Genomic DNA, 22,136 nt, shown 5'->3' on the forward strand with positions numbered 1-22,136 from the left:
AAGGACTTAAGTTTTCCTAATCCTCTCCCTTTTCCACCCTCATCTCTCTTTAAAATGCCCAAGAATCCATCAGTCTGGCCCTTTTGTGGGTGAGGAGCCTGGGTTTCTCGAGCCTCATTGGAGAAGGACCACACTCAAATTATAGATACTTAGAAAAAAAAAAAAACTCACTTCAATTTCTCAAAACGACTACTCTGAGGGCATATTGATAAATCTTTATTGACAAAATATTGACATTGACATACTTCTTGGAAGTATATAGTGTGTTAGAATTCTAACAAATTAACACAAAACACAAAAATATTTACATTCTGGTATAGAAGACATTAAGGAAGCATTTGTCACTCTCTTTAGTAAGTCTATGATCTTGGAATAGAAACTCAGTGCTTGAAAACTTGCCGCCATGTCCTTGGCCACACTTAACATCCTCCCCGCTAACTACAGTCCTTTAGTTTTTGCAACAGATAGATTTAAAGTTTGGGAATGGCCTTTACAGCGAATGGTTGAATTTGGCCAACCTCTCCAACCACCAAAAGGAGTTTACTTCTGGGTTTTAAGCCTTCGGGATGTTAGGAAAGGGAATGTTCAAGAAATAGAATTAATTTAGGGTTTTTTTGTTTTTTGTTTTTTTTTTCCCAGCACAAGTCCTGACTCCTCTTGTGGGCACCCTCCCCCACCACCCCCAGCCCCCCATCCTGCTCCCCATTTCTCTGTAAGAGGACCACTATCGCGGAGCCTACTTCATTTACCTTTCACAATCACTTTGACATCAGAAGGTATCAAGAAGTGTTTACAGACTGCACATTTCTCGAAAAAAAAAATCAAAATAAAAAGCACACAGAACCTGTCTTTCAAAGGAAAAGAAAATTACAATTCATTTTCTGTCTTTAGACACCATTCGCCCAACAACTGCAACATGCAATTCAAGTTTTTGAACAGGTGTGGGTTGGGGCTAGATACGGAATTTCGATTGCTAGTATTACTAATTATTTTTTAAAGATTGGGGGGGAGACTCTGCGAAGTGCAAAAGAAAAAGTCCTGTGCCTGGTTGGGGTTTTCTTTTACCATCATTATTATTATCATTATTATTTTTTTTTTTAAATCAGGACTGCGATAAATGGAATACCTGCCAATCATCTTGTCTCGCTGGGCTGGCGTTTGACTGACAGCTTCCCTTGTTCAGAGCGCCTTCCACGGTGCCACATTTGGATCTCTCTCTCTCACTCTCTCTCTCTCTTTCTCTCTCTCACTCTCTTTCTCTCTCTCGCTCTCTCTCTCTGCTGCCTCTTTAGACAAGGGGTGCCTGTTGATCAAGAAGCCTGCGTCCTCCGCCATCTCCGTGCAGCCTGGGATCAGGACCCCGCGCCCTCGCTGCCCAAAGTCCGAGAAGCGCCGACACTCTCTCTGACTCCCTCTTCCTCTTCTCGGTGACTGTGTGTGTGCGGTTTGTTTTTGTTTTGTAGCTTGTTTTTGTTTTTCTTCTACCCCTCCTCTCCCTGTCTGTTTTGCTCCGTGGTGTCCGTTTCTGTGGGGTTCGGTTTGTGTTTTTAATCGTCTGAGGTCACGTCTATTTCCTCGGGACTCGCCTGCTTGGTGGCAATTCTCCACCGGTTAATATGGTGCGTCCCTTTTTTCTTTTGTTGCGAATCTGAGCCTTCTTCCTCCAGCTTCTGTCTTTTGAACTTCGTCCTTCGGTTCTGAAACCATACTTTTACCTGTGGACAAGAGGCGGATGGGGCGCGTTAGTCCCGCCACAGCGCTCTCCTATTGCTTCCTCCTCCAGGCGGTGCCTTCCAGAGAGCCCAGTCCCCCAGCGGCACATCTAAAGGGCTGGCCTCCCCCAGACCTCCCTTCTGGGGGCCGAGCTCCTAGTGCTGTCAGCTAGGAAGCCTGGCTCCCTACCCTTCTGGGTCCTGGTGGGGTGTTTCCCCCAGACCAGGTGGCCCAGAGGGCACAGTGCCCCTGCCCCGCCTGGCCCTGGAAGGGACACCCACCTCCTGCTGAGAGCAAAAGCCTTGCGAACCCTGGAAAACCCCTACAACAATCATAAGTAAAGTAAAATAAAAAGAGACAAGTCCCTGACTCCCTCTACCTCTCCGGTGCAGGGAAGACCTTACTGCCGACGGCTGCGGCAGCTTTCTGGTGCAAGGCCCAATGTGCTTTCTATTTTGTCTGCTTCCGCAGGCTTGCCTAAATATAGCGCCTCCTCTGCCAGGCCTCGGCCCTGGGTAGGCAGTCAGGATCTGCCTGAGCTCCCTCTTCCTCGCCCAGGACTCTTGCAGGTGAGCAGGAGTTGGGGGGCGGGGGAGTACTGGAGGAAGCCTGCGGGATGGTAGGACTGGGAGGCCTGGGGACCAGCCCGACTGTACCTTTCCAGCTGGGAAATGAAGCTCAAAAGTGAAAGCTTCCGAAAGAACCGTGGGATAAAGAGGAAGTGAGAGAGAAACTAAGAAAGGAAAGAAGAGTGGAGCTCCCACCCTTCCCTCCTGCGGACCAGCCCCAGGACCCACAAGGCCCGGGCTCACACGGTGGTCACATCATTTCCCATCAGAGCTGGTCTGGAGGCTTCATCTCCCCAGAGCAGCTGCTAGAGGTCCAGGGAGCAATGATGTGGGGCTGGGCTGCCATCCCCATCATCCCCTGGGGGTGCTGGGCAGTGGGTCCCCATTCAGCCACCACAGGAGACACCAACACTGTCCCAGCTTCTCAGCAGTGCAGTACAGTGAGGGAAATGCGGGTGACAGCACCTCCCCTGTGCCCAGGCCTGTCCCTTCCTGAAAGCAGCAGCCCAGGCCCCTGAAGCCCTCCCTACTCCCTCCTTTTCTAAGGCCGGCCCAGGTCCCAGCTTGCTCTCCCCAATGCCCCAGTCCCCCAAAGTGCCCCATGAAAAAGCCGAGCTGGAACAAGGCTGAGTTTAATTTGCTTTGAGTTTGCTAATTGAGGGGGAGGACGGTTCATTTCTCCCCGGCGCTCGCCCAAGGCGCGCGTCGGTGCGCTCGGGGCTTGACACGCACACAAAGACTCCAGGCAGCGTGGGCAGCGAGGCGGACAAAGACCACCACGGCCTCGGCTATCCAGGAGAAATCAGCCGGGCCGCGCCTTGTGTCGGGCCCCGCACCAACCCGCGAGGCCCTCCTCGGTTTTGTCCAGGGGGACGTTTTAAAACAAAAGCTTCGACCTCTTTGCGCCTCCCAGAAAAAGTGTTACAACTTAATCTGCCCCAAAACGTTACTGTTCGCCGGGAACTTTGACCCCGCCCTGTGGCTCTGCGTACAGTAGCGCCTACTGTAGCCCTAAGCCCCCTCCCCGACCCCAGCAAGCCGGAGCCAGACCCGCCTCTGGAGCCCTGCTGCGCCGCAGGGGTCTGTCCCCCAAGGCAGCCCTTCCCTGCAGCCTTCCAGCTTTGCTTTGCTGATTTAGGGACGCACCTAGATGTCTGGCCTCTCTGCCTTCTGATTCTCTGATCCCCTCAAGGGAAGTAACTAGAGCCGTCGGTGTGAACCTTGGGTCTGCAGAGGCACAGAACTCCAGTTTAACTCACTCCCAGGCATCTCCAGACTCGAGCCTCGAGCATCCAACACCTTGCCCCTCACCCTCCTGTGCTCTCCTTCTCCAGGCACCCAGCCCCGAGTCCCCAGACTCTAACCGAAAGTCTCACCAAAAGCGCACAGGTGTCTTAACCAGGAACTCTAGGTCATGCCCAGCCGGACAGGAGGGAGCTACTCAGCCGGTCTCCCCAGAGCCTAGGGTGGGTGGGCTCCTACAATCCCTTGCTGGAACGCAAGGAAGCCAAGCACCTCAAAACTGATTCATTCTGAACCCAAGCGTGGAACCAGCTCCCGGGCTCTTTGCCAAAGGCCCTCTCCGAGCTCCGCACTTGCACGCCGCCTGCACGGGGCCAGAGATGTGGGATGGGATCGCGGGGTGCACGCAGTCCTCACCTGAGTTTCCGTGAGGCTGAGGCTGTGCGCCAGCTGCTTCCTCTCGGCGCCCACCACGTAGTGGTTCTTCTCAAAGGCGTGTTCCAGCCTCAGAAGCTGGGACGGGGAAAAGGCGGTTCGGATCCGCTTCGGCTTTCGGGCCAGCGCGTTGTGCAAAAGGAAGCTCTCCGGGCTTGTGTCGTTCCCTGCCAGGGACATAGCAGAAGTCCCGTTAGAGGAGACAGCGCTGGCCGGCCGGGGCCGCACGCTTCTCCCGAGCCGGGCTGGCGGGGCTCATCGCTCATGGCCTCCGCGCTGCCTGTACGGCTGGGCCCGTGGGAACCCGGGGCCCTCCGGAGGTAGGTGGACGAAGAGGACGCCGGCCCAGCTGTCCGCCCCGGAACACGGAGCCAGTACCTATGCAGCACCCACCCAGCCGCTGCCTGGCGTCACAAGTCCCCAAGCTTCTGACCTCGGGGGGCTTCGCAGCCGCCCTGGAGCCACGGGCCTCGCCACCCCCTCGCCCGGGCGCCCCGGGCAGAGGGGCAGCAGAGCCAGGCCCCGGGACTGGCGCCCAAGATCCAGAGAAACTTTCTCTTTTTTTCTGACCTCCGGGAACATTAACCCCCGGCTGGAGAGGCGGCGGGCAGCTATGCAGAGTTTTCTCGGAAACTTCATTTTGTATTAAGTCTCTTCCCCTCGGGGAAAGTACAAAGCCTGGGCGTGGGGTTGCAGCCCGGCCGGGGCCGAAATTTCGCCGGCGGGTGCGCAGGGTTTCCGCAGCCAATGCCTCGCGAGGACCGGCTTCCGCACTGCCCCGCTCCAGAGAACTAGAAGACCGGAGCGAGGGGATCGAAACCCAGGGGCTGCCGAGTTGCGGGCGCCCTATGGGGCTGTCCGCGGTCCCAGAAGATCCCGGCTACTTCGGACCTGGTGGGGGCACCAAGGGCGTAGCTAGCAGAGAATGAGGAAAGGAGCCATAAACTTTGTGAGCAAAGCCAGAATAGTTTCGGGTTCACTCAGGAGGGTGGGAAATCGATTCACTAAAAACCCAAACAAAGAAAAACAAACCGAGTGTTTAGGAGAGAATGGGGGCAAATCCGGTCCCGGAATTAGGCTGAAAGGCTGTTTTTGTTTTGTTTTGTTTGTAATTGGGGAGGGTGGTGGCATCTACCGGATTCTAGGTTCTGATAGGAATGCAAAGGGTTAATGAATGGACAAGCCGCTGAGTATTGATCGGCTGTCGCGGGAGGTAGGTCTTTTCCCCCAAGCTCCGACCACTAAACTAATTACTCGTCCCGTTTTCTGGAGTTTTAACTTTCTTCCTACCCCCCACTCAGAGAAAAAAAGCAAACACATTTTTTAAAAAACGGCAAGGGAAAACACTTAGATCTTTTCGTCCAGCCCGTCTCCCGATAGGGTTCATTTCTTTTAAAACAAAAACAAAAACAAAAACAAAACAAAAACCAGACAGAACCTGCCTTCCCGCCGCGGACAGTCTGCCCCCATTTGAGCAGGTCTTAGCGAGCGTGCCGAGCCTCGGAGGTTACTACCCGCGAGGGTTCCAGGCCCCTCCCCAGGCCTCCAAAAAAAGGGAAAACAAACCCCTAGGCTACGCTCTGGGGACGCGAGGGTCTCCTCGCCGCCCGAAGAGGGTAGGAAACTGAGAAGTCGCGGGGCTAGGCTTGAAGGGACTAAGAGTGGGTGGCGAACAGGGTCTCACGCAAAGGCGAACCTGGTGGCCTGGCCGTGGCCGTGGCCCCTCGGAGCTAGGGCAACCAGGGCACCGCGGAGGAGACGGAGAGCCTGGGTACCCCGCGGGCTCCGGTACTCCGTGGCGGCGGCGCTCAGGGAAGGCTGTCCCAGCCTGTCTCCACCCGAGAGCGTTCGGGGACAACGTCTCCCTTTGCGCCCCTCTTGAAGGGGTCCAGCGGCCCCAGGCCAGCCCCCAAAGCGGCCGCAGCTTCGAAGACTGGGGACCAGCACCCTGCCCGGCCCCTCGCCGCCCAGTTTCCGAACGGGGCGCGCGGGCCCGCGAGCTGGAGGAACCTCCTCCCAGGCCTTGCCAAGCGCCCACCCGGCGCGCAGGCCGAGGGCAGTGCAGGACGCGGCGCGCTGCAGCCCCGCGACGTGGCACGTACCTTGGAAGCGGTGGCCCAGATATCGGTAGCGGTGGATGAGCCAGGGGTAGAAGGTGGACGGGTCCCGCTGTTGCGAGGCGAAGAGGGGGTGTGGCGAGTGCGAGGAGGGCAGGGGGTGGGCGGCCAGGGCGTGCGGCGGCGGCACCGGGTGCACGGGCACCGCGGGGTTGGGCGGGTGCGAGACCGCCTCGGCGAACACCAAGTCCGGGTTGGAGTAGACGCCCCTGCCGGCGGCGGCGGCAGCGGCGGCCGAGTGGAAGCCGTTGAGGAACGGGTTTATGGGGCTGGAGTTGGCGTAGCTGAGCGCCGCGGGACGGATGGGGTCCTCAGAGCGCGAGGCGGGCAGGGGACTGTCCTTGGCCACCAGCGACTCGATGGTGAAGCAGCGCTTGGGCGCCGGCTGGAACATGCTGCGCCGAGGAGCGGGCGCCCGAGGCTCCCGGCTCCCGGCGACCGCGGCACGCTGCCTCCGCCGCCCGCAGCCCGCGGCGAGGACGGACGAGAATTGGGGACTTGTTTGTTTGGGGTGGGGGTGGGGGGAGGAAAGGAAGAAAGAAAGGAAAGGAAAAGGAAAGGAGGGGGGAGGGGGGAGGGAGAGACAACGCCGAGGATCCCGAGAATCTTGCACCAAACGCGCCCAACCTGGAGAGAGGGGGAAAAATCCTTCCAGAAGAATTTGCAGGCGTGGATTGGGGTAATTTTTTTTCTTTTTTTTTTTCTTTTTTTTCTTTTTTTTTTTTTTTTTTTTTTGGCGAGATGGCGTGGGGGGATCGGAGTTAGAGGCGGGGGGGGGAGTTTCTCGGGGGAGGCAAAAAAAGTTTTCTCTCCTCTGCAAAAGGCGGGCAGGGCGCCCTAAGTCCAAGGACAATCCATGGAAGTGTTCGCTTCTTCACAAGTTGTGCAAACGATTTGTTAGTTCATGAGCCTAATTAGTGCGGGGATCACATAAACAGCTTCCTCCGAAGCCTGGTAAATGGCTTGATGATTGGTCGCTATTACTCGCCCTGAGGTGGAAGGGGGGAGACTCTTTAAAGTGCGTCAGAGGGAGGCGAGCGCCTGGGAACCCGGAGGCCTGGATCCCGGCCGAGTGTGGAACGGAGTCGGCGCCGCGGCCTCGGCCGAGCCTCCTGCGCCCTCCGGGCCGCTGGCCTCGCCGCGCCTTCGCCCCGCGCTCCTAGCTCCCTCGCTCCCGCGTCGCCCGCCGCGGCTTCTCCTCCTCCTCTTTCGCCTCCTCCTCTTCCTTCGGCCTCCTTTCCTCCTCCTCCTCCTCCTCCTCTTCTTCCTCCTCCTCTTCCTCCTCCTCCTCCTCTTCCTCCTTCTTCTCCTCCTCCTCTTCTTCTTCCTCCTCCTCTTTCCCCACCTCCTCCCCCTCTGCCACCGCCTCCTCCTTCACCACCACCACTCCCTCCGGGGCACCCCGGTCCCTGCAGAGTCCCCGGCCCGCGCCGCCTCTGCCGCGGCCCCCCGGATCCGGAGCTGGACGGAGAGACGGACAGACGGACACGCAGATCCCTCGCGCCTAGCTCTCGGCCGCCGCTGCCCCCCGTGGCCCTGCGTCCGGGAAGCTGGGATCGCCCCCCGGAGCACGGCGAGGGTAAGTGGATTCCGGGCGAAGGCTAACGGAGCCGCTGGGTTTCATCAGTCCCCACCCCACCCCACCCCCCGCAGAACTCCCGGCGGTTTCGCAGGTGGGGATGGAGCCTGGGCTGGAGGGTGGGGGTGGGGGTGGGGGGTCATCCAACCACGCGTAGCGTCGAGGTCCCAGGATTGCTGCGTTCGCGATTCTTGGCTCAGTTTGTTCGTTTGCAAGTTGAGGCACGAGTAAACGACCCTGCCCGGGCCACGGGCTTCCCACCAGACCCACAGGCTCCGGGGCTTTTTCTCTCTGGGAGGGCGCTCACCTCCTTCCCCCAAACTGTTCCTAAGGGTAGTATCTGGGACCAGAGGTGTCCAAGGTCAGGGGAAAGGTAGACGTGGTGTTACTATTACCGTTACACTGTCCTTGGGACTTGCGTTAATTTTGTCATTATTATTATTGCTGTTGTTGTTGTTTTATTATTATTATTTCTATTATTATTCCGCCATCTGTCGTCCCAGGGGCGGGTTGCTGTGCAGGGCTTGCAACTAGGGACTGCAGATCGCGTCTCCGGTCCCAGGCCGTGTCCGCATTTTCGAGCTCGCCTTCGGTTTTGGGATGATTTTAGGGCCGAGTTCCCTCGTCCCTATTGGCTCACGCAGCGGCATAATTATGATCACGTCCCCCAGGCTGCTGGCGCTGCTCTCTGTTTATTGGTGGTTAAAGATCTATTATCTATTCATCAGCCGCTTCTTTTTTCCTTTTTTTTTTTTCTTCTTGCCAATTGCATTCTTCTAAAGTGAAGTACCAGCAGGTATTTTGCACGTTTACAATTAATGAGGGAAAAAATCTGGCATCCTTTAAATCTATTACTTAGAGGTCCATGCCATTTCTCTTAAGGAGGAAGAAATGCCTGTGTTTGGTGACTAGGTTGCCGTGAGACCCGAGAAAAGTCGATTGGGAGGGGGGAGGAGAGGGAAGTCTGAGAGCCAGACTGCTACCCCCACTGGCTTGATCAGTGGAAGGTCTGGGTCTTTGGACATACTCCCCTGATTGCCCAACTGCCCACCTTCTGGCCCTGGGGGTCTCCCCTGACCTTCTCTGGTTTCATCTAATGTATTTTTCTGTTCTCGACAATTTCTCAACTTCTTTATTCCAGGCATAATTTGTTTGGGGGTGGGGAGGAGAAACCCTTTAGGAAAACCCTCCAGGCAAGAAAGGTTAGAAATGTGTTTTCTGGGGTTGTCTGGGCACCTGACCCTAGCTAACAGAGATCATCTGAGCTGCACACCGCTCCCCCACCCCCGCAACGTTCCCAGAGCGTGCACACCTATACACATTCACACACAAGACAGGTGTGGGCCTTGGCTTTGCCGTCATGCCCGGAGAAACCTGACCCTGTCTCAAGCTTCAGACCTCTGACGCCAGCTCTGGGCTTGGGTGGTGGCTGGGTTTTCACCCTTCCCAGGTTCTTGTGGTCTTGCTTTGTAGCATTCCCCCCTCCCGCCATCCTTTTTCGCAGACCTAAGGATGCAGGGTGTTTAGTCCAGCCCCTTGTGGTGGAGTGCATTTAGAGATGTACCTCCCAGTGGCCTGAACGGCTGACTTCCAGAAATACTGACTCCTCTTCAGAAATCCCTCCCTCCATGAAGCTGTAAGGACACAAGCCCCATGGTGCCCAGGCTGGCAGGGAACCTGAGGCCACCCGGTAAGGGGGTTGGCTGTTGCTTGTCAGCAAGCCTGGGGAGGAGGTGGAGGTCAGACCTTCATTTCCAAAGCCAAAAAGAAGCACCCAATTTAGGTGGGCTTAGATCATGGATCCTGGAACCAGAGGGAAAGGTTCTTCTCCTTGAAAGGCTCTCCAGGAAGGATGGAGGGTGAAAACTACGGTACTGGAAGCCCTGCCCTGGCTGTAGGGTGGGGAATGACCATTTATTTCCCAGTATGAGTGATCTTGGCCGGGCGGGGGGGGGGGGGGGTTGTGAGAGCAGATGACCTTGAGGGCAAAGGAGATCCAGTTAGTGTCTGGGAGGTGGAGTGAAGCCCGCCACAGTGTCTGAAACGTAAGGGAGTTCAACCCTTTTTTTAAACTCAGAGGCCTGGCGCTAAAGTGTTGTTGGTACACCCTTAAATCCTTTCCTACCTTTGGCTGGGAGTGTCCAGAGTGCCCAAGGGGGTGAGCAACAGTCTGGAGCCCAGATCCCCTCCTCTTCCTGCCAGAGGCCAAAAAGTCTGGCCGGGGCAAAGGGCCCAGATTGCTCAGAGCCTTGTCTCCCTTCCTGCAAGATCGTCTGCAGCCCACCCGCCTCTTGCAAAGCGCCTGGAGGTTGGCTCCGGGTCCCTAGTGGCTGGCAGGTGGGCAAGGGTGAGGGATCGCCAGGGTCGGTTTCCTCTGCCCCGAGTGCTGCCATCCCCAAGTCTCGCTCAGGCCCACGAGAGAAAGAAACGGGCTTGGGCCACGCAGAAGCCCTGGAAGCCAGATAATCTATGCTAATTCATGCGGCGAGGGACCTGAGGAACTCGGGAAGGTTCGAACTGGGCCCCTACGTGTGGGAGAATTAACTAGGACAGTAATTCATTAACCAGACTGGTGGGTGAGGCTTTGGGTACTGGGCACTCTGGTCTGGACTCGGACCCTGGGCCAACTCTACCCCTGCTCCCTGTGCCTCAGAGCTGCCTCTCACTTTATTTGTGGCTTAGGCCTTTGCAGAATCTGGCCCCTCTTTGTTCCCGAGCTGCCCTAGAAGGATGGGTGTTTGGTTAAATAGGGGAGCGGGCAGTGAGCTGCGAGGGGGTTTCTGAAGCTCCGTCTTCCAGCAAAGGGCCCTCCCTCCTACACACCCCAAATCACCTCAAATTGGACTCTGTAGGTTCAGGAATCTGCACGGAACGGGCAGCTGGACTAGCAGACCCAAGATGAAGGCTTGAATCTGGGATCTGTCATTTACTGGCTGAGGGATCTTAGGCAAACACCGCAAGCTCTCCCCGCCTCATCTTGTCATTTGTAAAAATCTGGCCAATGCTGCCCACGAGGCAGTGGAGGGCAGAAGTCAGGCCTGTTTTTGAGGAGTGACAGAACTCTTCTATTTCTTGGTTATGGCAGTAATTACACCTCTACAAGCGTTTTTCCAAACTCACAGAACTGTGCACTAAGAGGGGTAAATTTCACTGTATATTCTATGGTAATGAACCTGCCCCACCCAAAAAATGCCAGTCAGATCTGGGTGACCTTGAGCAAATTGCCTGACCTCTCTGTGCCTTTCTCTTCTGTGAACTGGAGAAAAATAATAGTATCTTGGCCCTTGGGGTTGTTTAAGGAGATAAGCCAAGCAAAGTGCTTAGACTGTTAGATTAACACATAATGAACTGTAATAAAAGTTAGCTCCTATCCCCGATGTTCCTGTTGTTATTACCTGTCCACTTCCAGGGCTCATTGCTGGGCTTCAAAACTGAACAACATGGTTGTGCAAACGTAAGCTATAGCTTGTCTCACAGTCCTGCCACTAGCTTCTCCACGCTCCCCCTAAAGGCCCAGGATTTCCTGGGCAGGTGCTGAGGGGAGAGAAGTATGGATTCCTGGCTAGTGGGAGGCATCAAAGGGCAGAAATGTGGCGGGATCTCTCATAACTCTCTGTTCTGAGTTTCCTGCCTGGGACACAATCGTCGCCCCCTGCAATTCGGCATAGATGCCCAGGCGCTCCCTGGGGTCACTACCTTTGCCACCACCTTCTTGAGTCTCAGTTTTCTTATCGGTGAAAAAGAAATATCAATATCTTAACAGTTGCTGAGAGCAGCAAGTGAGCTAATGTTTGGCATAGTCCCCGTTCATCAAATATTACGGTGGTCCAGTTTCCCTGGTGCACTCCGCCACATCCAGGACCCTTCCGGTGAGCGGGTACCGGTTGCGTGAGCCCGCACTGTGAGCCCTCCAGGAACCGTGGGGAGCGCGGATGTCAGCGAAGAGGGAGCCCTTTCTGGGGCCCAACTCGAGGAAAGGAGGAAAGGTGTTGGGGGATGGGGAGGCCCCGGGGGTCGGTTAAGAATTCCTCCAACTCACTCTGATTCCTAGTCACCCGGCATCTCCGAACGCGCAGGGAGAGGATGGGAAAACGAAAAAAAAAATCTTATCTTTAAAACATGTTTTTAAAAAAATTGTTATTAGAGCAAAATCCCTTCCTGGCGTCCTCCCTGGAGGCAGCTCCCTGGGCCGGGATCCGCGTGCGCGCAGCGGCGCCTAGTGGCGAGGGCGGGAGCGGGCGGGATAGCCGCGGAGCCCCTGAGCCGGGTATGCAGGGGAGTGCTGGGGTGGCGTCCCCAGAGCCAAACTCTTGCGGTGACCGCAATCTGGGCGAGGAGAGGAAGTCTATGGAGGCTCACTGACTACAGAGTAAAGAGGACGACTTGGAAATGCGTTCCTCCCTACCCCCACTCCCAATCAGCTCTTGGAATCCCAGCCCCAGTAGGAGTCGGGCTCCTTTCTCCGGAGTGCAAGGGAGGAAGAAGGGGTTCGGTTCTAAAAATGACTTAGGCGGCCCTGTGATCACCTGTGCCAGGGCGATGGCCAACTACCGCGCAAATGCAACCACAGAGCCATGCGTGAGGTCCCAGATCCCTCTTTCCAGCCATGGTAGTTCAAGGAATGGACCCCTGTTGCCCCGCGCTGGCCCCAAGTGGGGTGGAGTCAGAGGAGCTGGGGGTCACGCCCAGCTCTCCCAGCTTTGCGCCCCCTCCTGGGCGGCCAATGTTCTAGTGGTTATTGCTGAGGTGGGAATTGGTCCCCAGACGGATTGGGCGGTCACCGCAGGCCAGGTGACTGTCCCCTTCCTCTTGGAGCCCGCAGACCCCATCTACCTCAGTGCAGGCTAGCCTCTCCCTTGAAGTGAGGCCGTGGAATCCTCTCGGGGTTTGCTGGAAATCCGGCGGCATCCTCCAGGTAACTGTTCAAAGCGTCCACCTCCTGACTAAGCCCTCCCAGGAGTGTCTGGACCCTAGTCTGGGTCTTTGCTTTCCCAGGTGACTGCAGGAAACTGGTCCTGTCCTTCTCTGGATGTTAGCAGGAGCTTGTGAACTCCTGGGGCTTCCGAGATCTGTCCAATTTTAGACCTAACATTTCAGAGCCAGGAACTACCACTGACCCGTTGGAGCTATAGGCAGGAAGTGATCCTAAAGTTTTAACTCCATCACGTTGAAACGTATCAGTCCCTCAACACACAGGCTATCTGGATTCACTACTGAAAGCGAAGACACAGAATCAGAGCAGGTCCCTGTTTCTTTCTCCCTAAGCTGCCTTCAGGTGAGTGTAAGGCAAAGCAAAGATGAGTGAGGGACAGACTGATGGACACAGACAGGCAAGCAGGAATTAGGAAACACTGGCCTTGCTCAGGCAACGGCTCCACGGGGTGGAGATAGTTCTGTCTCTCCTGCACTCGCCCCTCCCAGCCTAGGCAGTGCTGTCACACTTTCCGCCACCCACCCCTAAAACTGTAGCTTCATTGGGCCCCAAGGGCAGTGAATGTTGCCAGGTGCTCCGAGCAGCTGGGCAAGATGTCTAGCAAGCCACAGGACCAGCATGGAAGGTGGGGGACACACTTCTGATTCCCCTACCACCTTCTTTGGCATCTTTTCGTTAGAGACTCTGCTCTTGTCACCTGTGAGCGATCTTGCAAATTGGGGTTCACTCCTTTTAGGAGCTCTTTGGGATTGTCAGCACTAACGAACCATCAAAACTGGGGATGGCTTCTGAAACACTGGTGCCCCACCAGCCTCTCTTTCAAGAACTGAATTGTTTCTTTATTTAGTACCTTTCCTTTTTTTTCTCTCTCTCTCTTTTTTTTGAGGGGGGGGGACCTGGGGGTCAGGCTGGGGCTTAGAAATGGATCCTGGCCACTTGAAGAAAGAAAGAAACTGGATACTTTCTCTTAGAGGCTGCAGCTCTCCTTGAAACCTGGAGGGGATGACTGAAAGGTTTAGAAGAATTTGTAGAATTTAAAAGCCCGTTTGCTCACACTCCTGATCCCAGTGAACTTCAGAATCTGATGTCGAAGGAGTCATAATACCCATTTTCCAGATAAGAAAACTGAGGCTCAAAGAGGTAACACAACGCACTCTCACCTCCGGGCTGCGCCTGCTGTGGGCATCCCACGAGGGGCCCTGGGACGGCCCCGCCCCCCTCCGGTATTGCCAAACGCCTACATTAGAGCCAATGAGAGAAGAAAGGAAGAGCCCCCGCAGGCGGACGGGGGCGCCCAAACCGTCGCTAGCAGCGCGGTTCATCCAGGCGGCCCCACGTAGTGGAACTCTGGTGCTAGCCTGGAGGCCACTTGCCCACGGTCTTTCTCCAGGCCACTTTTTCCGTCCACAGGCCTCGCCCCACGCCCCTTTTCTCTTTCCCTGCTCCCCTCCTGCGGATTCAAGCCCGGGGTTTAGGACTGGAGGGCCATCCGCGGCCTCACTTCGGCCAGGGAGCTGAAGAGCCGGCGGGGCAACGCTGGGTGGCCTGGGCACTCGGAAGCCCCGGCCGAGACTCGGTGGCCCTGCACCCTGGCGTTGCTCTCGTGGGCGACTCAGAGCGACCCTGAACCCGCAGAGCAGCGCCTGCGCCTGCGGACGGAAAAAGTGGAGCGGGGTCCGAGCTCCCTTCCCAGGCAGCAGGGCGGCCCGAAGGCCCCTAGTGCAGCTACCTGTGCGTCCCTGGCCCGGCCAGCCTGCGCGGACCTAGCTGGAGACGGAGAGTGCACAGGGACAGGGAGCTTCTGAGGAGGCACGCAGACATGGTCTTCCCCGCCCCTCCCATCCTCCGCACCCCCCATCCCCCGCACCCCCGTCCTGCTGAGACCTCCTCCCGGAGCCTGGACCCCGGCGGCCTTTAATTGCAGACTGCGGCCAGGCTGCCTCCAGGGCAACCAGGGGGGTTGAGGGAGCCCCACCAGTGGGGGCCCCGCAGCTGCACCCCTGCCCACCGCACTCACAGTCCGGGGCTCCTAGCGTCCCGGGGTTGGACGCGCCAGGCCCCGCTCCCCTATTTGAGTCCCTTCCGCTCCTGGGCACGGGGACACGCCGAGCGCCCAGCTTCCGCTGCCGGCTGAGAGGCCGAGCGGGGCCCGAGGGGACCTCCGGATCGGGCCTCCGAGGCCTCCGCGCAGGGTCCTCCCGTCTCCCGCACTCGGAGAGGCCCGACCGCAGCCGCCCTCCGCTTAGCCGGCCGCCTGCGGCTCACCCGGAGCAGCGCCACAAAGGGTGGCATCGCGGCGGCGCGGGCAGGGACCTCATTGGTTCAATATTAGCTTTTCATTCCAGTCTATTGTGCCCATCTGAGATAATATTGACTCTGAGGTGAGAGCCCACAGACGACAGAGCTTGTCTGACACTCCGCGGCAGGGCGCTCGGGAGGCAAGAGAACCAGAAATGGAAAGTTAAAGGGACGGCAAACAGAAGCGGCGGGCGCGGCGGCGCGCCCCCGGGCTGGAGACGGCCCCGCAGCAGTGCGCTCTCCGCCGCGTGCGCGCGGGCCTGCGGCGGGGCAAGCGGGCTTCGGGGCAGGGTCTCGGTGTCCCGAGCCCGCCCTGAGGAGGGGGCCCCGAGCGTTCCCATCGGAAACAGCCCTCGCTTAACACACACTCCCTTCTTCCAGACGACTGGTTTTGAGGTCCCGCTTCTAGGTAACGAGAAAAACTGACTCCCCTACGCCCTGTTTTAGCTTGCCAGGAGGCCAACGGCGGCCTCTGGGATATTTTCCCCTTTTAAAAGATGAAACTCTTCAGGGTAACTTCTCTGTCAAAGCGTTTCTATTTCTCCAGCACGAGAAGAGTAAACGCAGCAATTACCACGAAGCTGCATGGCTTGGAAGCGCGCGGTTAATATCGAATTTCGAGCTGTGCATTTTGCTTTGCTTTGAGTCGTCTCCTTGCAGCCCATGAACGGGTTTCTTAACTGCTTTTCTAACCGCAGCTCTAAAGGGCCTCTGAAACGTCAGGTCTTGCATATAAAGATTCGTTTCAATTTCCAAATTGCCTCTAAACGCCCACATTGGAAAATGGCACTTTAAGTTGTCTTATACGTCTGAGACAGAACACTTAGGTTTACACTGGGCGGGAGGGGGGGGGGGGGGAACCAAACGTCAAATGTTCAGGGCTTGCAGTGAACGTGGGGAAGGATGCCCTAGGGTCTCATTGAGGAAATTTGTGTCTCCCCCAACCCCCTCATTGGAGACTGACCTCTGTAAGAGATAGTCGGTTAACTTCATTACTCCAGTGAGGAGCTAGCTAGTCATTTGGAATATTTATGTCCGTCCCAAGACACGTGGGCTGGTGGGGAGCTGAGGTGGGGCAAGGACTGGGGGGGTGCCACCAGCACCTGGGGACCATTGTGTGCCTGCCTCCTTCTCAGGCTCGCTGGGGCTGCGTGCTACCTGGCCCCTTGGATATTTCAGAGGAGCACATGCTGTTTAATATAATGACCTATAATGTATCATATTATGTATGGTCTGCTGATATTATTTATATAATTTGTTGTATACTATATATAATTAGGTATTATATGTTATTTAACATGTAACATGCATTATAATAGTTTCATCATATTATATGCTGTTTGACATATTTAACATCTAGTTCCTATATTACATTATTATATTACTTATTAACACATATCATGTTTAATTAATTATGCACTATATATTGTATGCTGTATACAGTTCTGGATGTATGTGTACATATACATATATTTGTCACGTACGTGTTGTGTGTGCAGAAGTATTTGCGGGAGCCTTTAATCTCCCTGAAAATGTATATTTGATTGCTTAACACAACATTATAAAGTCCTGATCGAAACCCCGTTGGCACCAGCTCTGTCTTTATGACAAATAACCCTGGTGTCCAATGTTGGCCCCAGGGAAAGGCGGGGCGGGGGTAACTCTGAGGGGAGGGACGGCAGGTCCCTCTCTGGAAAGTGCTTTTCCAAATGGCCCTTCCCTGGGAACAGAGGAGCCCACGTTCCGGACCTGGCTGCCGCCTCCTTTTTCTTTCACGTTGCGGTGGTTGTGTTGGTTTTGAGAGAGGCTGTTTAGAGGCTCCGACGGTCCCTAAACTGATGTCATGAATTAAAAATGAATTTGGGGAGTGCAGCATCTGCTCGGCTGAGGCGTCTGGCCGGGCAGCGGAGGCCTTGCGGAGGCTCCGGGCTCCGGACGCCGGGGCGGCGGGCTCGGGCCTCGCCGTTCGATGCGGCCGCGTAGCCGCGCTCCGGGCTCCCGCCGCCGCCGGCCTCCCCTCCCCGCACTCGGGGAAGCGGCCCGGGGCCCGGAGCGCTTGCGGATCGGATGTCGACTGCAGTCCGCTTCTACTCCGGGTCGAGGGCTGAACTGAGCAGGTAGTCGCCCGCTCCCGCAGGAAGGCCGGGGCGGTGTGGCCCGAAGAAAAGCAAATCGGGCTCTCCCAGGAGGCACGTGTTCGTCCCTTTGAAAACCAAGAACCGCGCAAGAGATCCAGTTGGTGGCGGGGGTGGGGAGAGGCGGAGGGAAAAGGAAAAGAAAGGACAGCCGATGTCCGGTACGGCCGGCCCAGACTGCACAGAAATGAGAAACGCCCTCGCTTTCAGCCCGGGAAAGGGGACGCGCGGCTCCTTCCCCCTCTGAGGCCTGGGAGTCGGGAAGAGGGGCCGGGGGAGAGGGGGGTCCGGGAAGCCCTAGCGAAGGGGGCGGTGCAGAGACTGCCACGGTGCGGTGGGCTATTTCTTAAAAAGAACTCCTCCCCTCACTGGCTACCTGGTCTTGTGGGACAAAACAGTGAAAGTTGCAAGGAAAAAAAAAAAAAAACCCAAACCAAAAAACAACCCCTCACCAAGAGGTTTGGTTTTCCCACTTCCAGCAAAAACCCTGAGCTCTGCGAGACCGAGCTCACCTCCGATCTGGGTCCAATTGGCAGCCTTGGGGACAGGTTCGGACATCACAGGGGTGGAGGACTGCAGGTTGGGGCCTCCCTGCTCTGACCCTGAGGGGACTCCTAGGATGAGCTGGCCACTGGAAAGTGGGAGAAAGTCTTCTGTTGCTAAAAATAAAATCAGCCAGCCTTCCCCCTCCCCAGCGGGTCTGCAGGCCTGGCTGCATGGCCAGGCGTCTGAACACGCACAGGATGCCAAGCCTTCCAGATGAAGAAGGGATCGCAGTGCCAACCATGTGGCCGTGGATCTCCCCCAGATGGGCTTTGGCACATCTGGCCCATCTGTAGTACTGTCTCCATCCAGGTGATCCATGTTGCCTCTGCCCAGCGCGGTTGGAACACTTGATTCTCATTGTGGAAGCATGAGAGTTCCCTATTTCTGCCCCTTGCTCTGAGCCCCGCTGATTGTTTTAAGGGCGGCTGCTCAGGTGTGCCGGGAAGAAGATAGGGTCTGTTTCATCGCTCACTTGCTGCCGGGTATCTTGCATGAGACACGGTTCATTTCTATCTCTCATGGCGCCTGGGCAAAGCATCTATTACCAGGTTCTAGCTCATCCCATTCTCTCAGAAATCCATGGAAGTCCTCAATCTATTTCCACCTTCCAAATGTGAAAACTGAGACTCTGAAGTAAAGGGTTTCACCCCAAGGTCACACACGCATAGCTGGTAAGTGAAGGAGTCTGGCTTCCAACCCACATGTGTCTGACCCCAACCACTTGTCCTCTCCCCCCCAACTCCTGCATCCTATCAGAACGCTCCCCTTCTCCCCAGCAAGGAAGTCAGGGCCCATAGTGTAAGAAAAGAGATAACACTCTGCTCTGAGTCACCCCAAAAGTCAATGACCTGAATTCAGAGCCTGGATCCCACATTCTCTAGGTCTGGAAGAGACGAGAGCCAGCATGTGGATAGAAGGTGTGGGTTACAGGGAGCCCGTTCCCACACACCCAGTGAGGTGGCCAGTGCTGTTGTTACCCCATTAGAGAGGCAGAGATGGGCTCATCAAGGCTGAACAACTTGTTCACTGCCCAGTCAGTTCACGCAGAGCCCTGGCGCTGGCTTGGGCCAGGCGGTTCCAAAGCCTCCCAGCTCCGCACACCACATATGGGACCATTTAACCAACAGAGTCAGGCCTTGCACTCTGTTGTGAAATTGCTAGGTTGTTTTCCCTTTAAGTGTTCCTGCAAATATTATTTGGGGATTCAAAACTTTCTCTTCATGTATGCCCCTCTTGTACTCATTCCTTCTTCACCACACGCTCTTCTGTGTCACAGGCCTTCAGGGAAACAAAACAAGAAGTTACCCCTTTTCTGTGTTCAGTGATACTCAGAGACCAGAGTGTATAGATTTTACCTACGATTGTATATTTTGCCCTACAGCCACTTGCTTTATGCTCATCACTAAAATGCAAATGTGTCATCAAGAATTTTAAATTTCGTGTGTTTTTCATGATTTTAATGGAATTTTTAACCCTTGCTTTAGACAATGTTTTCTATTTGCTAAGATCCAAGGGGAAGAGTTTGAGGTAGGAGGAATCCTTTGCTCAAATGGCCCCATATCCTAAAGCATCATCAGGAATCCAGACGGGGACTGGCTGGAGAGGTCTCTAACCGGAGGGGATGTACCAAACACCTACCATTGGGCTGAGCCTTCAGACAGCCCGAGCTCCATCGCTATGCCCAACTGAACCCCTCTTCTTCACTGCTCCGCAAGAGCCATGTCTTTCCATTCCAAGGAAAGCTTTATTTTGTATTATAAAATTATATGTATATTTTCATACCATTATAAAATTATAATTATAAAATTATATGTATATTTTCATACTAGACCAGAATGTGTGAAGAAATAAGTAACAGTCACTTGAATTTCCCCTAGCCAGAGGCCACCACTGTCAAACATTTGGGAATGTTAACTTTTGACACCTTGGAAAAGAAAAGAAATTCTATTATGTCTACACATGTTCGTTATTGTTGTTCTAGTAAAGAAAGAAAGAAACCTGCTCTGTAGTTCTGTTTATATGAAATTCATAAGTAGTTATAGAAGTCAAAACAGTGGTTGCCTCCGGCAGAGTGTTGGCTACAAAAGAGGGCAAGAGAACTAGAAAAGCTAGAAATGTCCTCTATCCTGACTAGGGTGATGGTAACACGTAGGTGTACAATTGCAAAAACTCATTGAACTTAAGACTTGTGGGTTTGACTATAAATTTTTATACCTCAATAAAGAAAAAGAAAGGAAAGGAAGAATCTTGGGCAAATATTATAGCCAAAGACCAAGCTGGGCAGGGGGATGAAGGGGAAAAAAAAAAAAAAGCATAACATGCTCAACTAAGACAAGGACACACAGACCCAGGGCTTAACCGAGAGGGATACAGGCTTGGTTCGGTATACCGGCCTTCCCCAGCACCTCCTTGCGGCAGGCCTGCACTTAAATCCAAGAGGACTGGATCCTTAAAAGGCCAATGCAGTCATGAGAGCGTGCTGGGACTCACCAACTACCAAACTCTTCTCCGATGCTGTGACTCCTCCATGTTAGTCAGACTCTGCATTTCCTGATAGGGACGGGGTGTCCCTCAGAGCCTAACAAAAGTCTGTGCTGAGTCAGGAAGGAAGCTGGAAAGCCTTAAGTTTCAAATAGGTTAGGTTCCAAAAATTTCTTTCTTCGTCGCTGTCTAGGACGCACAATGTTGTCTCTCACAGTGACAACGTTAAAAATGTTCAAGGCTTCCAGCTTCTCCTCCCCCCAAATCTATTAAATGTCTACTCATAAGATAAAGAATTATAGGCTTGGTAGGAATATAAGGGTGTTGAATTATACTGGCTGTGTGCCACGAAAAGCAAATTCCTCCCCTCCCCGCCTCCAAAATGTACCTGCTATCTGCCAGACACTGTGTTAGCATTTGGGATTCAAAAATGACAAAATCTCATGATCTCTTCCCCCAAGCAGCTCACTGTCTAGTAGAGGAAGACCTTGTAAATAAGTAAGTGCACTAAGATTCGTAGGTATTGTGATAGAGGTTGTCATAATTAAAGAAAACAGAAAAATCAAAGTGAATGCTAGTTGGCACGGGAGAATGAATACGTTTTGAAGTAGGGTGAGTTGTTGGGCCAAGGAATTAGGTGAAACTCTATGGAGAGACTCTAACGTCCTGGGGCACTTTGAATGGCAATGGTCCTAGATCTGATTTTACTACAAAATGTGTATCTTCCTCCACCCCTCCCCCCATTTAAAAAAAAAAAAAAGATTTTATTTATTTATTTATTTGACAGAGAAAGAGAGAGAGAGCGCACGCACAAGCAGGCAGAATAGCAGGTAGGGGGAGAGAGAGAAGCAGTCTCCCTCCTGAGCAGGAAACCTGACATGGGCTCGATCCCAGCACCCTGGGATCACGACTTGCGCTAAAGGCAGACACTTAATGACTGAGCCACCCAGGTGCCCCAAGATATTATTTATTTATTTGAGACAGAGAGCATGAGAAAGGGGAGGAGGTTGGAGAGGGAGAAGCAGACCCCCAGCTGAGCAGGAAGTCCAAACTGGGGCTTGATCTCAGGACTCTGGGATCATGACTTGAGCCAAAGGCAGACACTTAGCCGACTGAGCCACCAGGAGATGGAAATGGAAAATGTCTTCCATTTTCATGGCACAGTATGACAGTTGGACTTCTCAGTCATGTTTGGGGTTGGTTAGCTTTGACTTTCAAATTATTTGAAGGGAGTAGAAGTGGGCAATACTTAAAATTCCAAAGAGCACAGGAACAAAAATTTAGAAGGTACATAAACCTTGGAGAAGTCTTGTCAGAGGTAAATTTGACCCAGTGGTGAGAGGAAAAACCATAATCCCCAACCAACACTGAGGAAGAAAGAAAGGCCATTGCCCACACCAGTCACCAGATGGTGAAGTTGGGACAGGATAGCTTGGTTGCTTTCTGGAAAGCAGACTGGGTTAGTAGACTGCGCCCTCAGAAGTAGGGCACCACTTAAAACCACATATAGTATTTGGGGATCACATAGTCATTCAACCAACACAGTGCCTTTACCATTATTAGGAAATTTGCAACTGACCAGCAATTAACAGGGTTAAAAGATCTACTGGATCATGATCCAGTAATAATAATCAAGGATTATTTGGGGAATCAAATAATCAAGGATTATTTGGGGAACTAGATAACTATTATTTAATATGCCTAGGCATAAAATCCCCTATGTTTTTTTCCTCCTGACGCTGTTCTATCAGCAAGTTGGGGGTAATAACAATGCAAGATCTACTGACCTCACACAGTTGTTCTGAGGACAGAATGTGATTAGGAAGTAAACATGCATTTGTCAAGTTCCGGCATTAGACAAGCATTAATCGTTAAAATGGTTTTCAGCTGTGTGCTCCCCTTGCTGGTCAATTTTTCATTCAACAAATATATACTGTGCATTTCTGCTGAGCAGGCACTGTTAGGGGCACTGGGAACATGGCAGTAAAGAAAACAGACAAACTCTCTGCCCTCATGGAGCTGGCATTCCCCAACAGGACAGTCTGTGGACACGAATAAAAAGTTCCATCAGCCATGTGAGAGAGGCAG

At 54.2% G+C, this 22,136-nt stretch overlaps 1 protein-coding gene across 2 annotated transcripts; it reads right to left on the reverse strand.

Annotated features, from left to right (window-relative positions):
* Positions 1–200: 200 nt before the first annotated feature.
* Positions 201–6,470, reverse strand: EMX2 (empty spiracles homeobox 2; the record flags this gene model as incomplete). Of its 2 annotated transcripts, XM_080823061.1 has the most annotated exons (3): positions 201–1,715; positions 3,942–4,126; positions 6,062–6,470. In XM_080823061.1, the coding sequence occupies 3 exons, from the start codon at positions 6,468–6,470 to the stop codon at positions 1,548–1,550; spliced, it is 762 nt and encodes a 253-aa protein (XP_080679187.1). In that variant the 3' UTR covers positions 201–1,547. The 2 variants fall into 2 exon arrangements, with proteins under 2 accessions (XP_080679187.1, XP_080679188.1); XM_080823062.1 differs by lacking the exon at positions 3,942–4,126.
* Positions 6,471–22,136: the final 15,666 nt, after the last annotated feature.

The sequence above is a fragment of the Martes martes genome (assembly GCF_963455335.1).
Source record: "Martes martes genome assembly, chromosome: 14".
Classification (NCBI taxonomy): Eukaryota; Metazoa; Chordata; class Mammalia; order Carnivora; family Mustelidae; genus Martes; species Martes martes.